This window comes from Cyanistes caeruleus, chromosome 1 (genome assembly GCF_971803275.1).
Source record: "Cyanistes caeruleus chromosome 1, bCyaCae1.hap1.1, whole genome shotgun sequence".
In the NCBI taxonomy this organism is placed as follows: Eukaryota; Metazoa; Chordata; class Aves; order Passeriformes; family Paridae; genus Cyanistes; species Cyanistes caeruleus.
Window position 1 is genome coordinate 86,325,891 of NC_141701.1, and position 17,752 is coordinate 86,343,642.

Here is a 17,752-nt window from a genome sequence, read left to right on the forward strand (position 1 = left end):
CACTGAAATCTTCCCTTTGGTGACCAGTGATAGGTCCCAAGTGCGTGGACTAGAGCTGTCAGGGAAGAATTAGGTTGGATATTAGAAAAACGTTTTTCATCCAGAGGGTGGTTGGGCACTAGAACAGGTTCCCCAGGGACCTTCAGCACACGCTCTTCAGCACACGGTGTGACTCATGGGAACAGTCCCGTGCAGAGCCAGAAGATGGACTCAATAATCCTTGTGGGTCCATGCCAACTCTCCAGACTCTGTGATTCTGTGGCTTGGTATCCTGGTACCCTGAAGAGGGCTAAAGATATTGCACCTCTTGGTGATTTCATTTGGGGAAGCACTGGGTGCTAATCAGCCTTTCTGGATGCAAGTATTTCACACTTGACAGTGGAAAATGATTTGCCTTTGATGAAGCAATACTTGCTAAGGTTATTTTAATTAAGCAGCAGGACATAAAATGTTGGGATATTCTACCTTCTTGGGCTGCAGTATTGTTGGTCTGGATGATGATAAGATTTCCACAGGATATTTCTGAAATGCAGCGTTACTTCTGAAAGTAAAGATATAGTAAATATCTACTTACAGGACATGGATTCTTATTTTAATATAGAAATTATGCCAGTTTCTTAGAAGAGAAAAGGGATCAAGTATCAGAAATATGTTAACAGTATACAGTTTTAAAATAAATGAGATATTTTGAATGACAAAAGACTTAGAGAAAACAGTTCTCTGACAGTCATCTGACGTGAAGCTTTGTTGGCCATCTTGACAGACTAGTAATTTTTAGTATACTAAACAGACTCCTAATGAAGATTTACCTTGCAAAAGTGATCCTTGGATTCTAGCAATAGAGAAAGTTAATTCTGCCCTTTGATTTTTGCTCAAGTAGACCTGAGATTTCTGAGACAGAAGGATGTAAACATCATAGGTCCACATGGAACAAATTGCATTGAAACTAGATAAGGCCCAGTTATCTCATGACAAAGGCAACAATAAATACAACCACAAATACAATTTATTAAACAACCCACATGAAGTAACATACCACCTGCTCTGTTTATATGTAGCATACTAGAAGTTACAGGATTTAAATTGTTGAAATTACTATCCAGAATTTATTCTCTCATCCATTACTATCAGTTTTACAGCTTATCCAAAAATCCTTATAACTCAGTCAGTAATGACAAACGTCCCCACCAGACTTCCTACCACCATTTGGCTCAATGACCTTCCCTCATTTATAGCAAAGCATTGCATGTTTAGTTCAGAAAATTTACAACATCAATTTTGACAACAATGAGGATATTTGAAATTACTTAGCAGCACATAAAATTCCAATATATGTAATGTCTATTAGTCAAATCTAGAGTCCAAAAAAATAAATTTGAAATTTGTAATAAAATCAGCATCCTACTTTGTGCATATAACAGAGTGCTGAATATTCTTTTCAGACATTTGGGATTGTAAATATATGCCTTTGGACAATGCATGTAGAGTTTTAGGAAGCTCAGATCCAGACTATTCTAATTATTACCAAAGGCTCAGAAAAAAAATAAATGTGGGTTATCTTGTACACTGTGAACACTACTTAAGGCAGAGAGCAAGTGAACTGGATATTTCCTTCTGTATTCTTTCTATTTAATTAGTTACAGGATATGGAAGTCTTCAGAGACTTTAGAGATGATTACACCAGGACTAAAGAAAAAGAGGCTAAAATTCCCATCCTGAGGTGAACAGTAACTCAGAAATGTAAAGGGTACAAACTCTGGGTGGCACTTCATCCCCCACAGGAAATTAGATGCAGCTCCTTACATGAAGAAAGAACAGGAGGACCCATGGTGAACAGAGGCAAGGACTGATGGAAAAAGAATATTCTGCTCAGTAAAGCTGCTGATGCACCATGCAGTGAGGCAGACCTGAGGTTTTCAGATGGGCACAGCTGATCTTCATCCCCATAAATAATGCAACACCCCTGTGCACCAGCCATAATGTGCCAGAACTGCCCACCCCAACTTTCCACACTCCACAGATCTCACCTCCCAGGTGCTACCAGCACAAGCGAGCACTTAAAAAAGTCAAACCCTTTGCAGGCAAATTATGGAACAATATATCCCCAGATTTTTATCTTTGGGGAATGATGGTGACCAGCTAAGCTGTACCCAAGACTTCCACTAGCTCCAGTAAAATAAATTCAGCTTTTCAGGACCTATAGATCCTATGCATTTCTCTGAAGTTAAGAAGTAAAACAGGAACCAGAGCAAAACTAAAACCTAAGTGAAGTAACACAACATTCTTTAAAGCTACTTCACATTAAAGAAAGAAAAAAACCCAACTTTTTCCTATTATTTTTCCTACAGTTATTCTAAAAAAAGAAGTAGAATATATTATCTATCTGTCAAACATGAAGCAAAGAGCAGCTACTAGCCAAAATAGTTCTTTGGGGCCATGTATGAGCTCTACCTCTAAAATTGTGGTGCATAAGCTCCTACTCTCCAAACTGTAAATCCCAGCATACAATGCAATCCTTTCATCTTTGATTATATACTTTAATATCAGACAGGAAAATGAGATTAAACTTAAAACTCAAGGTATTCTAGTCCAATGAACAGAAGTCATTCAATAAACCTGCTGATAGCTCTTCTGTGCACTTAAAAGGTTTAACTACTGTGAGAGAAAAGGAGATCAGAAATATTCAGGAAGACAAAGAGAGCAGTCAATTTTCCTTTTTAAAGAAGAGAAGCATTGACAAACATCTTTTAATCTATGCAAGCCCAAGTACATTAAATATGGATCTTAAAATTTAGATGAGAATCTACACTAAGGTCAGTAATTTTTAAAGTCTTCCAGTCAACGTCTTAACACTCTCTCCAAGAGTCTTACACTATGAATGAAAAAAGATCACCATATTATATATCTCTGTACATTCTATTTAATAAGGCTAGGTTCAGATTGGTACATCTATATATAAAAAAAGATTCTGCATTTCATGCCAAAAATGGGCTACAAAACCCCCCAGATAATACTTAATAGCTAATTAAAAGTCACAGAAAAATAGCCACTCACATGAGTGATGGTAGCACTTTCTGTCCTTTGTCTTCAAGCAAGGAAAGAGAAAACAGACAGTAAACACCAGCTCCGTTTCCTCCCACAAGCTCATGGCTGCTAGCTGCAAGAATTTCTTCTCAGATAACATTTACTCTAAATGTAGAATTAACATCTGGCTTAAAACTCAGTAACTCAGACAAGTACTGGCTAAGGTTACTGCAAGAGAAATTAGGAGGGGAAAAGAGGTATTAGGAGTGATCTACTTATCCTAAGGCTTTCAGCATAACATTTTATGACTGGTCCAGATTACCTTCCTTTTCACATGAGACCTGACCTTCCACTCCCTAGAGTAGGAGATCAAGTTTCCAATTTAGGAACAAAGTGCCAATACAAGTTGGAGAAGCGGGAGGCCCCCAGCAAATGGCAGCAATACCTTGCACTGACAAAGAACTTCTCATTCAAGAGTTTCAACAAATTGTTGAATTGTTTTATTTGTTGGGAAATAAAAGTCCAGGACTAAGCCTCAGTCCATGCAGATTAGTAAACACTGCCACTAGTTCACAGAACAAGATGTTTTGTATAGATACATGTACAGTATGCGTTTTTTGTCCAACCCTGTACTGCTTCAGCTTATAGGACTACATTCATCCCATGCTGCCTTTGCTTTTGGAAGCAACTGTGATAGTTCCACCAGTAGCTTAATAAATATTCATATTTCCATGCAAAATCTGCAAATAATGGGCAGCAATTTTGGGTATAAATTATGAACTGAAAATAATAAATTAAATTTAGTAAAAAATGTGCTCAGTAGCTCTGAAAATCAAGAAACCTATTTTGTGTTCTACATGAAATGCATTGCTTATTATTGTTGTGTAAACAAAACACTTGAACATTTATTTTCATACTGTAAATTAGTCAGATCAGGGAAAAAACATGATGAGTGAGACATCTAATTTATTTTGGCCAGTGATAAAACTACTCAGATCAATCAATCAATGTTCCTCCCTTCAAAACTAGTTTACATGCGAAGACCATTAATTTGAAAACCTATTTGCTAACATTGTACTAGAAAAATGCTGTCATATTTTAGATGAGTCAAAGATGTTTTCTGGAACTTAGCAGCAGGTTAGTTTCATGGCAACACAATACAGTTCAATTTGACATTGTCAGTATAATTCAAACTATGAGCTTCAAGGACTGTCTTACACATTTATTTGAGCTGTATTGACTATAAAATATTTTTCTGAGAAGGAGGCAGTCTGATATTATTTAAATAAATAAAACCACTGAATATATTTGGATGGATGGATGGATGGATGGATGGATGGATTATTGTTTCACAAAGAATTCTACTAGTGATTCAATCCAAAACTTTATGAGATATGATGGTTTGTACCTGGCCCCTTCCACTTATAAGTTCCCTTTTTTTAACTGTGACTAGCAATGCAAATGAATAATGACTCTGAACCACACCCCCAAACAACCACCTGGGGCCACATTTGGCTCTTTCATTGCTATTCTAACATAGTCTGCAGAAATTTAACATTCACACAATGTGCAACCCGCACTAGATAAACCAATTTTCTCCAACTCCAAGGCTCTGTGGAAATCTGTACATACAATCCTCCCTCCTGCTTAGGCAAACAATAAATGGACATTTGCATCTGCGTGTCACTGAAACTGAGTATTGTGGTAATCTGCATGTTTGTTGGGGAAATATATAATGCCTGTAAATAAACACTACCAAGCAACAATACTGTGTGCATCCTGCAAGCAAATCCTAGTTAGCAGAAATTACACCCAATGCAAGACAGAGATGGAGACAACTCTGTAAAGACTGAACTTCCAGGACACAATGAATTATTTTCATAGGCACCTAAAATCACAGAAGTTTAATTATAAAAGCTTCAGTATCATAGAGGATTAGTGATTACTAACAATACACTACTAAAATGAATTATAGTCTCAGGGAAATATTTTAACTTTTTTTTTTTCAGACACACACTTTCTCAGGCTGTAAAAACAAGACAATATTACTTTTAAACAAGCTAATTATTTAGAAACAGGTCTTTAATGGTTCCAGCCCAGGATAGGCCAGACAAGCAGACTTGAAAAGATTGTCAAGACCTGGAGATGGACATTATTTTCTAAACAAATTAATACATCTATCATACACTCTCTAGTCTCCACAGTGGATTCACAGCTTGCTTTAAACAGGGATTTTGTGAAATGGTTACTGGGAATGAGCAGAAGTGAATTCTAGACTTCTTGATACCAATACATTCATATATGAATAAACACACGTAACATTTACTTTGTGCATATACTTATTTAGAAACTATAATGAGATTTAACCAATTCCTATTTATTTAAAGAGTTAAAAAAATAAAAAAAGTAGTGCCTAAGAACAGCTTTTCCCAAGACTTTGTAACAAACATGATGCTGAAGAAAGTGTAGTTCTATGTACTGGACTGAATCCTGTGTCTCTGAATACTATTCCCAGGACAGGACCTTTAAATTTTCCAGAAGAATTTTTAAGGACTTTATTTCAGACATATTCTGTTTAGGAAGAAAGCATCTGAACTCAACTGAATTCCTCTATCATATTAAATATTCAGTTGCATTGTATCCTAAGAAAGAATGTTAGAATTTTATATGGAGAGCAAGTAAAAAGGAATAAACTAGAATAGAACAGAATGTAGAAAAAAATGTAAGGGAAAAAGGCCATAGTCCATAATGCCACCCTAGCCAGAATGCTGTCTGGATGATTAGTGGCATCTTCATTCTTGAGAAAAAATGTATCAAGAATCCCCAGAGAATATTTCCCACTAAGGACACTTTGGTACTGAGTTCTGTGCAAAAAAGTCTTGGAAGAGCTGGCTCAAGTATTCACAAACACAAGAAAACACCCAAGAAAATGGCCTTTGATCCACACTTTTTTTTTTTTTTTGAAAAGCAGAGAGCTATGTATAATCTAGGACTCTATTTTGTTGGTCAGTGAACCCAAAAACACATGGGAAGAGCTTTATTGAAGAGGCAGTTCAGACAGCACCCTTGCCATCCATTACTGCAGCAAGTGGTTTTAACATTGCCTTGTCAACTGTGGCTTCCTTTTTTCTTTTTTAAATTACTAAGATTTTTTTTTAAATCCAGAATGCTAATCTGCTAAAGAACACTTGAAATTATAATAGCCTGTGTCTACTGTATCTCGGATCACCTGGATGTTAGGAGGTCAGCATCTTTGCATCATGGGCAGCATAGAGATGAAGACAGAGGTACTAAGTGTTAAAGCCACATCCAAGAGTAAGGAAAGGAGGAGGTTAGCTGGGACAGCATTTTAATCCATTTTAATGCTACAGCTACATTACCAAGTGCTTTTCATTTACCAGAAATCATAAGCATATGTGTATGGGTATGAGTCACTGCCAGAGGCAGTATTTTTTCAATTACTCTCATTAGTTCTCAAACACTCACTACTGGTAATTAAATCTTACGTAAAAAGAAATATGTCCCTGTTTTTCTGTGCTATACAAAGAATAACAAACATTTACATTTATGAGATTTACTCATTTTATGTGCCTTTACTATAATAAAATCAGTAGGTCACTCTTTTGAGGAAGCTTCCATCCATTTGTCATCCAAATATTAAATTCCCATTTTTCCAGACCTCTGTATGTTCTGTATGTGCTCCAAATTCTCCCTTCAAGATACTACTATTTAAAATTCTCCCCTGCAAAAATAAAAAAAGATACCAAGAAAATTACATCAGATCTGATGCACAGATATCACTAATTGTTTAGGAAGAATGTAAGTTTACAAGGGTAAAGTGAATGCATTTGGAAAATGACAAACACTGCTGAACCTTTAAACCAAAGATAACTCCTAATGAACAAGATCAACAGAATTTTGATGCAATGATTTTTTTTGCGTAATGTTACTAATAAGAAATCAAAGTATTTGATAAAACTGTTTTCATTCATTTTAAAATTTCTGAGAAATATGTTCTGAGGGTAACTAATGGTTGTTCTGACATTTTTGAAATAGAGTGCTTTGGTTGTCTTTCCAAAATATTTTATACATATTCAATCCTGAAGTCAGGTGGAAATACTTCAATACCAGAAAACCTCAGTCCAAAACCATGTTCTTATACCTCTAGATTTTCCCAAAAAACTGCATATATTTCCATAAAAATACTTATACTCTTAAAATGCTCTTAAAATACTGACACCTCTATTCAAGTATACATGATTCTGGCAGAATAAGGCAATATATATAAAAGAGCTTAAAATAATATAATGGCAAAATTGTATGTGGTCAGTAAAATAGCCAAAATTTAACTCCCCCCAAAAAGACGTATTAGTAAGGCCAACCACAAATCTGTGTGACTGTTCCACAAAATGATCTGAAAAGGTGCAGTGGCTGTTTGCTTGTGACTCTGGGTTGTGCAGCTCCAGGCCAAAACAAGTGTCTGCACCAGTCTATGATGGAAACCACCCTGGACTCTGGAACACCACAGCTGCTGGCAGCCCTGACTTCTTTATACTTTTCAAGTAGATGACAGAGAACACCATACACTCAGTAAAAGGGAAATTAACTCAAAAAATCCTTAAGTTTATTATCACTCAGAATACGGTCAGGAATGACATACAGAGAAGAAAAAATAAGTTATCTGCCTTCTTTGCACAGCTGAGGAAAAACAGATACTGTAAACAGTAATTCTGTCACCATACACCTACAAAGAAGTAAGACATCTCTACTCAACAGAACTTACAATTTTATTTTTTTCTTGCATTTCTTATCTCACCTACATACTACCACTTTGCTCTGAAAATCATGCCTTTCTTTTCTTGTTATTGTCTTGAAATTTTTGTTTAATCACCATTTAGACTTTTACTCCTCCCTATTACAAAGAAACAAACAATCTGCTGGCAGACCTTGTCAATCACAAACTTCATTAGGATATCTAGTGAGAAAAAGGCTTATTCAGCTTGGATAACTGTCACATATAAAATTTTAACACAGCTATCTACCTAAGTGATGGAAGTGCAAAAAGAAACACTGACAGGATTCTATAAACCAGGGACTAAAAGCAAAGTAAGATTTTTCCATTAAAGTGACCAAATAAGTTATGCTGGGAGTAAGAGAAAGAAATTCATTTTTATAAAAGAGTGGTTTTAAAAAAAATTTTACTTGGTGTGAATTATGCTCTCGAAAGAGTTCTTAGCAGAATCTTAACAGCTTTATGTCCCTTTGAAGAATAGATCATCATGCAAGTATGGGTCAGCTTAACCTATACTTATGAAAAATACAGGTGCTCTCATGAAAGGAACTGGGTACAGAAAACTTTCTACTCTGGAACTGGGTATCCAGAGAAGTCTCACTATTAAGATCGAGGCAAAAGGAGTAGTAAGTACCTTGGCCTTTCCCTCATCTTTTGTCACTATGTTTACTTCTGCAACCAACAAAGGATGGAGATTCTCCTTAGCCCTTCCTCTGTTACTGATATATATAGAGCAACATTTTTTATATAGCAACATCTTTCTTTTATGGCAGTAGCCAGATGAAGCTCCAGCTGGGGTTTGGCTCTTCTAATTTTCTCTCTGCCTAACCTCATGACATCCATTGAGGCCTCTGGTGTAGTCTGCCCTTTCCTCTACAGGTCAAAAACACTGTAAACTGCCTTTTTATTTTTAATTTTTTTTTTATTTGCTCCTCCTGAGTTCCCTCCAAAGCTCTCTGTTCAGCCAGGCTGGTTTTCTTCCCTGCTGGCTTATCTTCCAGCACATGAGGACAGCCTGCTCCTGCGCCTTGAAGATTTCTGTTTTGAAGAATGTCCAGCCTTTCTGGACACCACTGTCCTCCAGGACTGTCTCCCAAGTGACTCTCTCAATAGGTCTCCTGAGCAGGCCCAAATCTGCCCTCTGGAAGTCCAAGGTGGCAGTTCTGCTGATTCCCCTCTTAACTTCTGTGAGATTTGATAACTCTTATCATTTCAGGATTGCTCTGCCCAAGGTGTCCTCCAATCTTCCCATCCCACAACAGTCCCTTTCTCTTGGCAAACAACAGGTCCAGTGGGGCACCTTCTCTATTTGGTTCCCTCACCAGCTGCATTAGAAATTTATCTTCCACACACTCTGGGAACCTCCTGGACTCCTTCCTCTCTAGGATATTACATTTCCAGCAGCCATCTGGTAAATTGAAGTCCCCACAAGAAAAAGGGGTAGCAATCTTGAGACTGTTTTATGGCTCTGTGTTCCATGACTTCCTAAAATCAGATCAACAACTGTGTCAGTCAAAGTGGGAAAGAGCAACTGGCACTGAAAAAAACAGTGCAAATTATTTTGCTCTGTTTTGTTGCTAGGTTAGCAGTCATTTGCAAAAATCAGATTTACTGGTTTTAAAATATTGAAGGAGATGTCTCAGATGAAACTGCATGCATTCAATTAATGTGTTTCCAATGCGAAACTTGTTTTGATGAATTTTCTTCCCTGAATCTTCTATATTCTGGGTAGCTTTATTAGTCAAATAATATTGCACATTCTAAAAGAAAAATCAAATTCCATTAAAATGCAACTTAGACAAGAAAAAATGTATCTAAAAATAAAATAACAACTTCTACCAGTTAAAAGAGAACATAATGGATAACTGAAATAAATTTGCAATAAATCAAGAAAGAGCTGAAAAAAACATTAAAAAATTATTTGCAGAAAAATTCCAACAGAGAGGCTCAAAGCTTCTGACATTGCTCATGACTACAAGAAATTAAAGAAATAGAAAGCAGATGAGCTGGAAGCATGTCATATGATGTCACCCTGAACTTACTACCCTTTGCTAGTATCTTTATAGGGCCAGGAAGGCTAGGGATCTAAAAATCATAGTTAGCTGGTTAGCTAGACTCTCTGGAGCTTTTCCAGGTCAATGTCACACTTGAAATAGGCCTGCATGCAACAAGGTGAGGTCAGCCATGGTGCTCTTTAGCTAAGCCTATTGTGAAAACCCTCAAAAACAGAGATGACAAACTCTCAGGGAAGACCTGCTCCAGTCCTGCACTATCCTGGAGAAAACTCCCTCCCACTAGATTCCCATGTGTTAAGATCACTGATCTTCAGTCACATAAAACAAACAATAAATTTTAAAGTTTTGATTATCTTCATTTAGAACCAGATGTATTTTATGGCTTTCATGAAGCTTATAAATTCTTTTGTTTTCTGTACCCAAACCACTCACAACATGCCATTATTTAAATCACTAATGATATTTAGAAATATCCCTTAAATGCATTTAGTTGAGACTATAATCCAACATATTATAAACCATCAGTGATTCTACTTTTTGTCAACCAAGCAGAAGAAAATAGAATAGGTGGTTTGTTAAAAACCACCTTTTTGACTCAGAACCTAACATCTTGACTCTCTGCATATTGATTTTCCTCTAGTACAAATCACTCTCCCACACTCAGACTGTCTGCTTGGTAATAGGGCAGAAGGGCAGACATGATATTACTTACAGTCTACTAAATTCCCTCTCCTGCTGTTAAAACCTGGCCTACACTTCTGGGTCTTCAAACACTCTGACATTTACTTCAGGACGCTGGAGATGCTCCTGTGTTATTCTGAAGGCTGCCAGTGGTGACCTCAGTTACTTTAAGACATGAATGATACTCTTTACAGTTACCACACAAGTTCTGCTGGGTGGAAGAAGAAAATCTGGGGCTACAAGATGACATACAGAATATATTTACTCAGAGAGATATAAAATAAAACAGGTGAATTTTCCACCACAGTCTATGTGTACATGTGTCCTGATTTTGCCTGGAAAGTCAAATTAAAGTTAATTTTCTTTCTAATAGACAGTACAGTGCTGTGTTTTGGATTTAGGATGAGAGTGATGCTGACAATATGCTGATCTCTTAGCTCTTGGCAAACAGGGTTTACACAAAGTCAGGAAGTTCTCAGCTTCTCCCACCAACCCACCTGCAAGTAGGCTGGGGGGCAGAGGAAGCTGGCAGGAACTACAGCTGGGATGATCCAAATTGGCTAAAGGGATATTCCATACCATGTGGTGTCATGCTTAGTACATACACTCAGGAGAAAGTGGGCTGGGGGCTGCTGCTCAGGAACTGGCTGGGTGTCAGTTGGCAGCACTGTACTGTGCACCACTTCTTTTGCAAATTCTAATTATTATTATTCTAATTGTTATTATTATTATCCATTCTGTTCTACTAAAAAGTCTTAATCTCAACCCACAAATTTTACTTTTTTTTCTCCCCAATTCTCTTCCCCATCCCATTGGGGTAGGGGAAGCAAGCGAGCACTTGTGTGGTGTTTAGCTGCCTGCTAAATTAAACCAGAGCAACCAAACTAGGAGAAAAAGCACAGTAAGCAAATGAAGAGACAATAAGTAGCTGATCATACTCCAGACGTGCTCTTATGAACATGCAATTTGCAGTAATAAAGTATTCTGATACTGTCTGGCTGAAGTCATGAATCAATAATATTGATCTGTAATACCTTCTACTTTGCTGCAAGTCGGTTCTTTACACAAAGTCCTTGGGTTAATTCCCGTGCACTGCCATATCACATTACAGCAGCCCTGAGGACACGCTGCTTATCTTGGAATGCAAGAAGCCAGTGGGGTGTCCCTTTTACCCATGGGTGCAGTGTAAACACCGAGGCAGAACTGTTGTTGCGGTCACAGCAGACCTCTGAGTGTAACAGCGGCTGATCATTTCTTGCTGGAAACTGCTATGGCTTTTCGCACTTACAAATATGTATACGCCACAAGGTTTTAGACGGTTTCTGATTTTATAATACCTAAGGACAGGTCCATCAAAACCAGAGATCTTTCCTTTAAGTAAATGCACAACCTGCACTGTGATATGGTGTCAAAAAATCAGATCTGCATGGATCTGCATCTCCATTACGTACAATCCTGTCTTTGTTAGCCAGAACAAGGGTAACCAGGGACACTCAGAACAGCAAAGAGCAGGAGAAAGCCTTGATAGCAACAGAATGTGATGCAAACACATATTGCTGCGTGGAATCAGCAATGAAGGTTTACTAGTGCCAGCTCATTTTCAACCCCACAGTCCTTCCTCATGGGCACTCCCTCACACCTGAGGTTTGTGGAATACTTGTGCCTTGCAGAGCACAGAGCTCTCCACAATTATGCAAGTTTAAAGGCTTCTGTTCTCAGTTCTTGCCTGAGAGATGATTCACAGCACAGGTAGCTCACATGTCTCCTCCCGTGGCCCAACTGAGTGGTAAAGTAAATGTACTATGGGGCAACGCAATTTTGCCAGCGTGGGTGAGCAGCACCCCCAGTGAACACTGCAGACAGCTAAAGAAGACCAGGCCTACACCTAACTTTTGCCCAAAAAACAGTGTGTGCCTTTCACCGACAGGCAGAGAAGACAGGCAGCCTGGTACCCTGTGTGGCAGGAAGAGTGAACCCTGATGCCTCATTGCATCCTGAGCGTGGACACAGCACATGGCGCCAGGCTTTGCCTGCAGCCTGACCCCAGCTCTCCTCTGCCAGGAAACAGGCAGCACACAGACCAGACATGAGCTGTATCAGTTTCACAAAACCATTAGGGTTGGAACGGATCTCCGGAGATCATCTAGTCCAACCCCCTGACAAGGGAGGGTCACCTTGAGCAGGTGACACAGGAACACATCCAGTGGGTTTTCAATGTCTCCAGGGAGGGAGACTCCATAACCTCCATGGACAACCTGTTCCAGTACTCTGCTATCCACATTGTAAATGTCATGTTGAAGTGAAGCTTCCTTTGCTATGGCCTTTGCTCCTCATCCTGCTGTCAGGCACCACAGAAAAGAGTCGGAGACCATCCTACTGACACCCATTCCCTAGATATTTATATGCATGAATGAGCTCCCCTCTCAGTCTTCCCTTCTCCTGGCTAAACAGGCCAAGCTCCCACAGTTTCTCCTCAGGAGAGAGATGCTCCAGACCCTTCCTCATCTTTGTGGCCTCTCCATCAGGTCCCTGTCCTTCTTGTACTGAGCAGCCCAGACCCAGCACAAGTACTTCAGACTTCAGGTTGGGACAACCTGTGTCCTGTCCCTTCTTCCTAACAGCCCATACCCTGGTGCTTTTGCGGCAGTGCGGGGCCCGGCGGAGGCTCCGGGGGCTGCCCATTCCCCGCGCTCCGAGCCGGGCCCAGGCACGGTGCCCGTCCCGCTGTCGCTCCAGGGCACGGCTCGGCTCCTCCCGAGGCCGCAGCACCCCCGCGCCCCTGCCCCAAGCACCGCCGGGACCCCAGGCCAAGGCGGGGAGCCCCGCGTCCGCCGCCCCCCGGAGCCGCTCTCCGCACCTGTAGTTGTAGCCGCTGAAGCGCTGGCTCTCCCGCAGCAGGGCGCGGTACAGCCGCAGCACCTGGGCACGGCTGGACGCTGCCATGTTGCCGACACCGAGCGGCTCCTCCCGCGGCGAGGCCCCTTTTCCCCGCCCTCCCTCCGTCCGCCGGGCGCAGCCGCGGCGGAGCGGAGCCGCAGGGCCGGCGGTGAGTGGCGGCGCGGAGCGGCAGCGGCAGCGGCCACGGCAACGGCTCGGCCCGGGCCCAGCGCAGGGCGCGGGCGGGGCGGGGAAAAGCGGGTCCCCGGCCGGGGCAGCCCCGGGCGCGGTGGGCTCGGGGGACTCGGGGTCGGTTCTCGGGTCCCGCCGGGTCGGGCCTGCCCGGCAGCTCCGGCGGGGATCCCAAGGCACGACTGCCCCTGGGTGCCTGTCGGGCTCGGCCGTGCGGCTGTGAAGGGCAGGGAGGGAAGGCCTGAGCGACAGGGAAAGCGAAACCTCTGCTCGGCGAGGGTAGCGGCGCCGTACTTGGTGGGATCCACGGGGAGGTGGATCCTGGCGGGGGAAGATGGATATCGGGGCTGGAAAGGAGCAACAGTGTGTGCAAAGGGTTGTCTCGGAATCGCTGTGTACATCTGCAGAGTTCATGTACTGGAGAGGATCTAGCAGAGGCCACAAGATAATCTGGAGTCTGGAGCATCTGTCTTCATGAGGGTGCTGGGCCTGTTTAGTCTGGAGAACAGAGGACTGAGAGGGGATCTCATTAATGCACATAAGTATGTCAGAGGTGGATTACAAGGTGGGTGATGGCTCTTCAGTGATGCCCAGCAAAAGAATGAGGAGCAGTGGCCATAAACTAGAGATCGAAAGTTTCACCTCAATGTGAGAATCAACTTTACATTAAGGATAGCAGAACATGCCCAGGGCAACATGCTGTGCTGGGAGCTTGTGGAGTCTGACTCTCTGGAGACATTGAAAACCCTCCTGGATACATTCCTGTGTCACCTGCTCAAGGTGACCATCCCTCATCAGGGGGCTTGTACTAGATGATCTTCAGAGGTCCCTTCCAACCCCAACATTCTGTGATTCTCTGGAATCACTATAGACAGTTGAAGTCATTGTACATCTGTACCAGGACCTGTTGTGTTACAGTGATGTTTGAGTTGTCCCTCTCTCAAATCTGTTTTTAAGATGAATTCTATTATTTAAATCATACATCCTCCTTTGCTGAAAGTTTTGCCACTGCAGAATAAACTTAACTTTATAACCTACAGGTGTTATGGTGCAGCTGTATTTAATACTGATTTTTATCAGCAATACAATTTATTTAGAGTCATAGAATCGTCAAGTTTGGAAGAGACCTTTAGTCTCCAGTGCAATTGTCCATCCAGCACTGCTACTGTAACCTGTAAACTACATCACCCAGCATCGCATCCAGGAGTCCCCTGCACACCTCCAGGGATGGTAACTCCACCATCTCTCTGGGTAACCTATTCCAATGCTTCACCACCCGAACAATGTATTTTTTTCCCTTAATATCTAATCTGAATCTCCCCTGTCTCAGTTTAAGACCATTTCCTCTGGTCCTCTCACTGCAGGCACAGCAGAAGAAATCAGTCCCCACTTCACTAGAACCTTCTTTCAGGTATCATGATATGGTTCCTACTTCCTTCAGTTTGCTATTTATATAGCAAATATATATAGTAGATATTTAAAACAACTACCATGTAGATATTCCACATGTCTCTGGCAAAAATGCTTCAGCTGCCGCTTCCAATTTAACTCATATTTTATTGCATATGCATTTGAGTGTTACTGTCAGTTGTACATCTGATGGAATTTACAGTTTGTTGTAAAGAAGTAAAATAGTTCTGTGCTTTTGGATTTAGTTAGTATAGACACATGAATTTATTTCAAATTTACCTTTACAGGTATGCTGTGTTTTAGCAGCCATTTTAGGTTTCTGGAAATGGAGATTTTCTGCCCAAGCTAGAAATATTACAGGAAATGCAGAAAAATGTGTGCAGCTGCAGTACTGGGAAAAGCATCATGAGGTCTTCCCTCTTTGTAAGTTACAAACCAGTTTGTTATGGGTTAGGTCTTGGCAGTCAGGACACCCCCATGGCGAAATACTAATCAAGCATGACCTTCATTTGCCAGTGGGACCAGCCAAACTCTCCTTGTAGCCCAAGCCATGTTGTTGGTGCAGATTGTCATGCAAGAAGCAGAGCCCATCTGGGTTGCTGGTACTCCCCATCTTTGCAGCTGTTGGTGGCTGCTTAATACATGTTATAGCAGAACTCTGGCTTTGTGTCTACAGACTTTTCATCTTCCCTGAAAGCAGCAGTGGCCACCCTGCCCTTTGTTATTGAGGGTGGGCTTCAGACAGCTTAACAAGATACAGTTCTGTCACGTACAGAGCCAAACTTAAGTTTGAGAGTTTAGCAAAGTTATGTGATACTGTTCTGTGGACATGTGGATGTAATTTTGCCACAGCCCTCAGGTATTGCTGGAAATAAAATTTTTGTGGTACAATCCTCAGGTCTAAAAGATGAGTGACTAAGTGGGATGAAAGCATTCACCAAACTTTGTTTACAGGAACAGTATTAATATTTGAAAAGTAATTATAAATTACTTCTAGTTAGCCTCAGATGCTAATCCTGTTTCTGAAACTTCCTGACAGTTTTTGTGTTTTATTTTTTAAATTTTTTAGGTAACCATGTTTTTCTCTTGAAAAAGCCTAGTAACCACTTTTGAATAAGCACTAAGCACATACAATGCATGATCAGATGCAAAATAAATCTATCAAAGAAAAAAAGTCCTGTCTCCCTTTTCTAGCATTACTCAAGGAGGGAAAGTCAATTTTTGGCAGGAACTAGTCACCTTTGTGCAGCTGGGTTGGCACTGTTATCAGGAAAATTTCATTATTTTCTTATTCATTTGTCATTGTGTTTTCTTGGAAGCGATGGGTTGTGGTCCCAGAATATGTCTCATTCTGCAGGAAGTGGTCATTGCTCTGACTGGGATACTTGTGTTTCTCCTAGCCTTTCTGTATGTGCACCACTGCAAGCCTGGAGGGAATTCAAAGGACAGACACTGCCCAAATGACTGCTGTGTGTCCTCAGACACTGGAGCCTGTGTATGGGGAAGCAGAAATAACCACTTCATTAACTTCCTTCTCATTCCCAAGGGGAAACTGAATTCCCAAGGGATACACTGAATTTAGGGCTGGTGGGTGTTCATTTGTACAGAGGTCTTTGCTTTCAGCCTTTGGTCTGGGAAGGAAGGTGGCATGTGCCTTGCCTCTCTGTGTCTCTCAGCATAAACAAGCACTTTGAGGGGTTATAGTGGTATCAGTACCTGGAATATTTAAGTTTGTAGCTGCTAAAAGAGGGGAGGGAAGGGAAAGAATTTGGATGAAGTACATGCAGGGGCTGTGATCTGGGCTGGAAAGAAACAGCTGTTCTATTCTCTGGGACATATTTGATGTCATCTGTTGCTGAATTGTTCCTTGTGGTGCACTATTTCAGCTTTATGACATGGCACTGAACACTTTCAGAGAGCGTGTGCTTTCCTGGTATGCTGCTGTTGGTTTTCACTATTTTTCTTTGGGGGTCAGAATGATAATTGATTGTTGAAATATTACACTCTTTTTCAGTTTGTGAAAACATGCTAATTTTTCTGTGCTGGTGTGGTGTCTTCTTTCTTTGTCTTAGTTCTTGATTGACAGGGTCATGCACAGTGAGATCCTACACAGTGCAGAGTAGGACCTTTAAGAGAAGGATCATAAATCACAAGAATTTTGGGTTTTTAGTGGCAAATGTAACAAACTATAATTTAACTGTTCTGTATGGTGAATTAAGATTTCCACAGTATCAACAGGAGGCCTTGACTGGCTCTGCTATTAAAAAAACATAGTATTTAGTTGGTTGCCCTGTAGAAAAACACATTTTTATTTAGGAGGAGAAACATCCATATTTCAAATTCAGCTATACTCCTGAATTCTTTGTGCATTTAAAAAAACTACGTGGAAGTTCAGCGGGAAGAATAGAATGGTAACAAAGCTCTTCTCTTGGTCAGCTTTTTGTGAGTTACTCCATCTCTTTCTAAATTGAATTGCAGACTTGTGTATTGTTTAAAGTAAGATTGTAAGAACAGTAATAATAGGAAAACCACAATGCAACCAGTAGTGCATTTCCTGTTGTAATACTTGGTCTTTTAAGGGAACACTGGTTTTACCACTGCTCCTAAACCTGTCCTGGTTCATGATCTCTTGTGCTGCAGGCATCAGACTAAAAGAATGAATTTTGTTTCCCTTCTTGGCAGTAGTTTTAACTAATTTCCTGTGTCTTAAGTCCTCCAGCATTGTGTTACCTGACAATTAAGGAACTGGACAGTCACAGGA

The 17,752-nt window shown here is 40.7% G+C and overlaps 2 protein-coding genes across 17 annotated transcripts in view; one reads left to right on the forward strand and one right to left on the reverse strand.

The window, feature by feature from the left end:
• Nucleotides 1–13,481, reverse strand: part of LYRM4 (LYR motif containing 4) — an 85,658-nt gene extending 72,177 nt beyond the window's left edge. The window contains exon 1 of the mRNA XM_086900930.1: nt 13,370–13,481. Coding sequence (XP_086757056.1) covers nt 13,370–13,455 — 86 coding nt within the window. The 5' untranslated portion in view covers nt 13,456–13,481. The remainder of the gene's footprint in view (nt 1–13,369) is intronic.
• The window catches only part of FARS2 (phenylalanyl-tRNA synthetase 2, mitochondrial), a 230,547-nt gene continuing 226,172 nt past the window's right edge, over nt 13,378–17,752 (forward strand). For 7 of the 16 annotated variants that reach the window (XM_086900812.1, XM_086900910.1, XM_086900900.1 and 4 more), the window contains exon 1: nt 13,454–13,558. In XM_086900812.1, the coding sequence (XP_086756938.1) occupies nt 13,454–13,558 (105 nt within the window). Of the gene's footprint in view, nt 13,559–13,622; nt 14,147–14,911; nt 14,993–15,278; nt 15,415–17,752 lie in introns of those variants that run through there. The other 9 variants (XM_086900839.1, XM_086900903.1, XM_023919964.2 and 6 more) reach the window with 8 other exon arrangements.